The 8,223-nt window shown below is 52.2% G+C and overlaps 1 protein-coding gene across 1 annotated transcript; it reads left to right on the forward strand.

Moving 5' to 3' along the window:
* The first annotated feature begins 1,858 nt into the window (after positions 1 to 1,858).
* Positions 1,859 to 7,689, forward strand: UBXN10 (UBX domain protein 10). The gene has a single exon (XM_031021195.2). It carries the CDS (start codon positions 1,921 to 1,923, stop codon positions 2,764 to 2,766), a length of 846 nt encoding a protein of 281 aa, XP_030877055.2. The 5' UTR covers positions 1,859 to 1,920; the 3' UTR covers positions 2,767 to 7,689.
* Positions 7,690 to 8,223: the final 534 nt, after the last annotated feature.

The following is an 8,223-nucleotide window of genomic DNA, read 5'->3' on the forward strand; positions in this document are numbered from 1 at the left end:
GCCGTGGTTCCATGATTTTGTATTACTGTCTTCCTGCTGCAGATAAAGGGACTGACCTGGGAGGTATTTAAATAATGTTTTCAAGGCCATATGGCTAATTCTATAGATGAGGAAAGAGATGTATCAGAAAGGTAGAATGGCGGTCCCACGGTGGCTCAGCTAACTCTCGGCAGAGCCTGCAATAGAACCCCGGACTTAGGACATCAGGTCCTGGTTCCTTTGCACTCAGACATGCTGCTGCTTGGGGACCATGGGGCACTGGGAAATTACCAGAAGGCCTTTAGAGGGTGGGGAGACACCTGGTCAGCTTGTGCAGTGATGGTCAGGATTCCAAGGGAGGACAGGAGCCCTAGACGCCCCACAGTGTCCAGGGAAGGATGTAAGCAGGGCGTGGAAGGGGGAGGTGGTGGTAATCGGGTTAATGAAGGGGCCACCTAGATGGTGAGGAGGGGAGAAAGAGACCCGATCTGGCAATTCGGGCCTGCACAGAGGAATGCCCACGCCTCCTACCGACCGTGGGAACACGGGGCTTCTGTGGGATTTGGCTAGCATGCATGAGCACCCCCAGCGGGAGACGCACATACAGAAGCCCTCAGAGTGTTCACCAGGTAGCTGGGAAGACGGAAGGCGAAGCCTGGTCCTCCAGAACATGGCCGGGTGTCACAAGACCTGGGTTCTAGTTCAGGCTCTGCCAATAACTGGCTTTGTGACCAGGGGGCAGTTGCTCTCACCCTCTGGCTCCTACATCTGTAGGATTAGCGCGTGCGCAGAGTCCCCTGTGGAGTGGGTCTAAGACACGGTTTGGTACACGATGGCCCACTGCCAGTTTTGTGTGGCTTGTGGGCTAAGAATAGGCTTTATACTTTTAAATGGTTGGGGAAAAAAATAGAAAGAAAAGGAATCCTTTGTGCCACATGTAAATGATATGAAATTCAAAGGTCAGTGTCCATAAACGAAGCTTTATTGGCACATAGCCTCACCCGTTTATTTACCTGCTGTCTGTGGCGGCTGTCACACCCCAAGGGCAGAGTTGTAGAGTTGCCACTGACCCCGAGGCCGGCAAAACTGAAAATATTGGCTATCTGGCCATTTACAGAAAAGGCTTGCTGGCCCCTGGTCTAGAACCTGTGTACCTCCCTGTGAGTTCTGGCCAATGGGCCGAGATCAGCAAGGGTGCCCCCTCTCCCCTTCCCCACCCCCCTGGTGACAAAGTTAGGGCGGTGGAGGGATTTTTGACATTAAGTGATTTGTGCAGAGACACCTTGGGGATTACTGTTACTGTTAATAGTAACTAAAAGGGCAGCAAAGCTGAATGAAAAGAGGAAGGAAAAGGAAGGAAGGTCAAACTGTGGGTAGAAAGGGAGAGTTAGGAAAGGCCTAGGGGAGAGAGGGAAAACGGGTCAGTGGCTTTGAGGGCAGGGTTGAATCGTTGGAAGAGAGATCACGTGGCCCCCAAATACTGAAAACATGTTCAGAAAAAATTAGCCAGGCCCCGCTCTGGATTGTGACAAGGCTTGTTGCTTCTCATCCCTCTGGTCTCTCAGCTTAAAGTATCCCCTACCCCGGTGAGAATAAGAATTTGTCTCCCCCCCCACCCACCAGTCACTCTCTGGTGCCTACTTTGTTTATTTCACTTCAATTATTACTCATTGAAAATACCTCTTTACTGGTGGGCTCGACACCTGTCTTCCCTCACTCTTGGTTCACTGATTTTTCCAAGTGATTGGAATGACTGATAGAGCGAAGGAATGAATGGCAGCCGGTGCCCCTCCCCCGATGCCCGAAATCCAGAGAGAAGCCCTCCTGGCCAGTTGGCACTAATTCCGGCCCCTGGGGGTGAATGGCTTGGAGGCAGGAGTCCTGGGAAGTGTAACCCACGGCTTCTCTTCTCTCCTGCTTCCTTAGGGGTCTGCAGAAGCAATGGCCGCAGAAGCCCCTGTGAACCTAGCCCCTCCTGAACGCAGCACCGTCGGCAGCTCGACAGCTGACAGCTTCATCTGGCAGCCAGACTCGGCCAACATGCACGTCCTCAGGCCCAAGTCCGCCAAGGGACGGACGCGGCCCAGTCTGCACAGACCACAGGGCGCAGAGCTGTGCCCTCACCGTGCGCCAGCCTCCCTGCCTCCAGCCATCCCCTGCGAGTTGCCAAGCAGCCAGAGACCGGGAGCCTGTGCACCCAAGTCTCCAAACCCGGGAGCTCCCGATGAGATCCCCGAGCTGCTGCAACAGGGGCTGGCTGGCGCATCCTCTTCCCTCAATAAATACCCAGTCCTCCCTTCCATCAACAGGAAGACCCTGGAGGAGGGGTCTGTGGAAACAGTAGCTAAAAAGGTCGGCTCCCTGCAGCTGGGCAGCATCCAGGCTCTTGACCAAGAGGAGACTGTCACCGTGAAGACAAGTGAAGAAGATTCCAGAGCTCCTGCTTATTCCCCAGAGAGGAAAGTCATCGTCCAGACCAGCAGACAGACCTCCCCCGGGGCTGGGGACGTGGAGGAGCCATCAGATCGAGAGCCGAGGCTTCTGCTGGCCGTCAGATCGCCATCGGGCCGAAGGTTCGTTCACCATTTCCGGCCCACCGACGCCTTACAGACCGTCGTAGCCGTGGCCGAACACCAGAACCAGGCCAGTTACCAGCCCTGCAGCATCGCAGTGATGGGCGTGCCCAGGAGACGTTTCTCTGACCTCACCAGATCTCTGCAGGAGTGCAAAATCCCCCACAAGTCGGTGCTGGGCATCTCTCAGGAAGAAGGGGAGGGGGAGCCCTGAGTCCACAGTCCCCCAGCTGGGGTCCTGGGTCTCTGAGTAAGGAGCACGCTTGGGTGCTGTGGCCTTCCCGGCAGCTCGGTACCAAGTGCCATGTGAACCTGGTGCGGCTGTGATCCTTGGCACTCATCTTCACAGCCCCTCCTCTGAAGGAGTGAAGTTTGCACATGCGCCAAGCGCACTGAGAAGGTTCTCCTCCAGTCGTTAAATTGCCTCCAGCACTGGAGTGGACTGGCAAGTTACCAGGGCTGTTCCTGTAACCACGGTGACCAGGTCTCCCCCTTCCCCGAGTTCTGGGTCCTTTCTGGAGCACCCGCTTGCCTTTACAATGAACTCTCACTCTCTTGAAGCCAATGGTTTGCCTTTCTGTATTTGATGCAGGATTAAATACTTCCCAGAGAGGATTCTAGTCTGGTAAATAACCAGGGCTCAGGAAATGTCGAACTGGCATTTGTATTTCTTGCAAACATCTTTAAGAAACAGGCAGTTGACACTATCTTGGAAGCAGCCCCTTGGCTGGGCTGGGTGGCTGGCGTTTCTTGGGGATTACTGTTTGTGTGATGTGGCTTCAGAGGAAAGAAGTCTCTTGCTAATACGAATCCCCCAACACATCAACGTTTCTGAAATAGTCTGAGAGCTAGAAAGTAAATTGCTTCCACCACCATGGATTAGCCAAGTAGCCACTTTTAAATAGAGAATAAGTAGGTTGGCAAATACCGGTAGCTACTCTCTGTATGCAGCACTCTTCCCAAACTGAGAAAAACCGGTGTAATCTGATTTCCTTTGCTTTTGTCACTAATGGAATCTTTCTGTTTTTAAACTGTACAAACTACAAGTCTATACTAGTTTGCACCAAAGGCACCCTTGGCCTATCTGGGTATGGAGACGTGGTTTCAGTGTCTCGCCTCCTTCCAACAGAGACTCCCTGGAGCGGGGACAGCGGTGCCCCTGTTCTGTGATGTCGGAACCTCCGGGAGGACAAGGGTGCCTCCACTGGGCGTCATTCAGCTGACCATGTGCCCACGTGTCTGTCTGATTGAATGCCTTGGCCCGTAGCTGTGTTGAAGACCACAGGGTCTTGGCTTTCCAACTCTGAAGTGGTGACGTGGACAGTTTGCCAAAGTTCTCTTGTATCGGGAGTTCAGCAAGGCTTCCAGCTCTCCTCAGGATCCTCTTTGTAGCCAAATCACCATTCAGAGTAGGGAAGCTGGTCCCTCAAGAGCTCAGCCATCACGAAGCGCTGAGTATGGATGCGCTCTCCCTGCCCCTGGGTACACAGAGAAGGCAGGGGTTCTAGAAGCCTATCAGCGTGGCAGCCTCAGCAGCAAGTGCGTCTTGTACGTAGATAAGGAAGGCAGCTGGAAATGTTACTTCCGGCAACTTGATACTCAGCCATGGAGATTAACGCCAACATCATTTCCTCTAAAGGAGGCTCACCTTGTCCTTCCTGCATCCCACACCACCCAGATCTCTCGAGAGTGGGTTCTTTCAGAATGTGTGGTCCAATTTCCTAATACCAGCTTGGTTGCAAAGGTCAGCTGGGGCTTGCAGCACCTCGGGCAGGCCCACCCAGCTGGCCACCTCTCCCAACCAGCGACCATGATGGAGGGGACTGGGGGGTCGAGCCCGGTACTCTCAGTACAAGCGTTTACCTCCCACCCAGGACTCAGGTGCATATCCGCCTCTGATCTAGGAGGCTGGGGGAAGATCCTCCCACAAAAGCACACCTACTCTATGGTAAGAATAAAATCCCACCCACCTGGGGCTCGGTAATTTCTCCAGGCAGGAAATCTGTAGAAAACTTCAGTGAAACGGAGCATGCTCGAGGGAGCTAGAATCTTCTGCACTTAGGGTTTTGCTGCTGCAATTTAGCTTGGAATTTGGGGGTGGCAAAAAAAGTGGAAGGCATGAAACATAGAAATATTTTAGGGTGTCTTAGGACATGTGAATAAAGCTAGATTTGAGCCACCCTAATAAACTTCTTTGGGAACAAAAGGATGATGACACAATAAAAATTGATTTGTGTGAAACCGAGTCAGTGGAGAAGCGTGGCTTCTATTTTAGTGCAGGACTCCGGCCACGGTGCTCTGGCGGACAGAGGGGCTCACCAACCTCACCTTTTTGGGAAAGCACTGGACTCTGCTGTGAAGTCCAAGTCCTCGTCCCCAGGCACCCCAGCTACCCACCCTTCCCACCTTCCCATAGCTCTTGCTTTTAGGTTACAGGATAGCACCAAGCTCTGTGTGGCAAGAGTCCCCTGAATTTCTCCTAAAAATCATTCTGAGTACTCTCCTTTGGAGGTTGGCAAGAGTGGCCTCTATCAGACTGTCAGAGGGATGACTCTGTAGGTGGCATGGTCATGTGGGCACCCTGGTCTCATGGGTGGCCTTGGGTGACCACTTTGTAGTCACAGACCTCACTCATTCATCGAACCAGTGGTCACTGAGGACCTACCCTGTATCACACACGGGTGGCCGGCACTGGCGTCCCACTAAGGGACCACTGGCAAGGAAATGTGGAACCACCTCGGGACTCTCAACTCCAACCCAACCGAAGTGGGTGGCTGTAGGTTTACCTGCGAAGGACCCTGGAGTGAGGAGCAGATAGGCTCTTGCTGTCTCCTCGCCGGCCCTGTGGAAATGCAAAGGCGAGTCCTCCCCCACCTTTCTAGTGACTTCACCAGGAATAGTGGTCATTAGGGACGTGAACTTTGCATAGGACAAAGCTTCAAGACTAGTTTTCCCAGCATCTCCCCTGATACGGTCTAAGAGGTAAATTAGTCCTGGCAGCAGAAGGAACAGCAGGAGAAATAAGTGACTCATCATTTAGAAGCCCCAAAATTTTCACCAACAGATGGCAGGTGGTTTTAACACAACAGTCCTTGCCCTGAAACCACCTGGGGATCCAGCTACCAGCCGGTAAGCCAGGGCAGTCCTGATGAAGAGATGCAGGTGAACTTGACTGTGGGCCAGCAGTCGCTCCAGAGATCCTGCAGAAAATATTCCACAAGCAAAGAAACGTAGACAAGCCTTGAGGTTTCCATGACCATGAAAAACCTTAAAGTCTAGTGACCGATCACTGTCCCAGGCATGCATTACAAAAGGACGCACTCCAGGAACTAAGTTTCGCTTTTGTCCATGCACTTTACCACCATGTCCAGTGGGTTTCTAGTGTCAAATAAAGCCATGCTGCCCCAAGGGGCAAAAAAAGTTTCTCTTTACACGGTTTTTTAATAAGTTGATATAAAAGGGCGCACAGTTTCCTGTAGTTTGAGGTGTATCTTAGACGAGCCTTTTATATGGTAAGAGGATCTACTTTCCTACCTTTTAAACGGGGGCAAAGAAAACTAGATGATTCGACTTCAGCCTTCGTTGGGAGTCATTCTGCAAAGCAAGCAGGAACATCCGTTTCCACAGTGCACGGCGAAACACACTACCATCAAGTGCAAGGTTTGGAGCCCGTTCACCCTTGCCCAGAGCCAGAACCAACCCAAACCCAGCCAAGGTCAGAGGCCACTGCGGAGGAGTTGGCGAAACCCAAGCGGAGCCTCCTTTTGGTGACTCACTCACACACAAGACAGTAACTCACGTTGTAAAAATAAAATTGGGTGTTTGGTTTTTCGTCTGCACGGGTGGTGTGACATTTTCCCTTCCCGAGCAGGGCAGCGTCTGGCGGCCCTCTCTGACGCCCCTCTGTGTTCCTCTACCTTCACACCGTGGAGGAAGCGGCATCGCTCCTGAACGATTTATGCGGAAGATCAGATCTCCGGAGGTATTTCTGGACACGCTTGAATCCTATCCCAGGAGGCTGAACCACTGATAGGACAACCGCTGATGGGTACGATTAAGCAAGCCTCGCTCCGAAGGTCTGCTGTGCTGGGGTGGGGGGCACTCTGGGTGCTGTGTTGAGAGTTGACAGGGGCGCAGGGGTCTGATTGGGAGACGGAAGGCCAGCTCTGGCCGTTGCCAGTGACCAGGCAAGAGATGACCTGGGCCAGAACAACAACCATAGATGTCGTGAGAGGTGTCAGATTCTGGACACATTGCCGGTTAAGGGGGGCAAGAAAAGGCAAGATAGTTTTTGGGATCCACCCAAATGGATGTCACTTCACCATATCACCACGGGGCACTGTTCCTGCAAAAACGAGCAAACAAACACGTCAGCCATGAACCTGTGCTGGACAGGGAGAAGCAATGACCAGCAAAAATATTCGTAGGAAAGAAGTGCATGAGTGCTTTCGGATAAAGTGTACAGAGAATCCCAAAGCCATTGATGGCTTTAACTGAGAAGAGATGCAACTGAAATTGTCACTCTTTCACCGAACATCAATTAATCACCATCTAAGTCTCGGGGTATGATTCCTGACCAAGGTTCCTTAATAAACCTGGCTCCAGTAAAATAACACATTGTTTATATCCCCCTCCTCCCTTTCCTGCCTGCCTCTGTTCTGTTCATTCAAACCCAGCAGCTGATTTGGGATGCATTTCTTCTTGGGAGGGCAAAGAAAAGCACTGTCCTTTGATTTTCATGCCCACCTGTTTTTTTACAACGAGGAGATCTGTGCAGTAAGGCCCTGGTCCTTTTTGTGAGCCGCTGAGGATGGCACCTTCTGGCATCTGCCCCGTGAGGGAGAGGTAGGTCTGCTCTGGTTGGTGAGTGCCACGGACAGACACACTGGGTCGGCTCCAGCCCCAGCCCCCTGGCGCCCAGAGTGGCCAGCCACTCGCAGACAAACCGTGGGAGAATGGTAGCAGCTCTTCTCCTCCCAACTGGGAGGTACAGTCTGGGAATTACCCGCCATCCCCACTCCAGCCCTGCATCTAGCTTTGGGATGCTGCAGTGTCCACCTAGACCAGACTTAAATGTACCAAGTCCCAAAGCCTCTGGATCTAAACTCTGGAGGGTTTATTAGTTTCCCCAACCCAGCCTGGGCCTCAGTTTGCTCTTTGTCACCTTTTTTTTTTTTAATTTATTTATTAGAGAGAGAGCACACACGAGCGGGGGGCTTGTGGGGGAGGGGAGAAGAGGGGCAGAAGGAGAAGCAGGCTCCCCGCTGAGCAGGGACCCCAAAGTGGGACTCCATCCCAGGACCCCAGGATCACGACCTGAGTGGAAGGCAGACGCTTAACCGACTGAGCCACCTAGGTGCCCCGCTCTTTGCCTTCTTAATGGAGCTCCCAACCCACCTTCATCTTATTCAAATCATCTGTAACAATTTCATTCAGCAAGTATATACTAAGAACCTATATGCCAGGTACCTATTAGGTCTATCAATGAACAGAGCAGAGCAAAAGTCCCTGCCCGTATGGAGGTTACACTCGAATGTGGGAATACAGAAAAAGAACAATAAACAATAAATAATACAATGTGGTGGAAAGGGATACATGTGATGGAAAACAGGAAAACCTAGCAGGGTAAGGCGGATCTGGAGAGCAGGGGGGGTGCGGTAGAGGATGAGGC

This window comes from Leptonychotes weddellii, chromosome 4, assembly GCF_054177405.1.
Source record: "Leptonychotes weddellii isolate Sample4059 chromosome 4, ASM5417740v2, whole genome shotgun sequence".
NCBI lineage: Eukaryota > Metazoa > Chordata > Mammalia > Carnivora > Phocidae > Leptonychotes > Leptonychotes weddellii.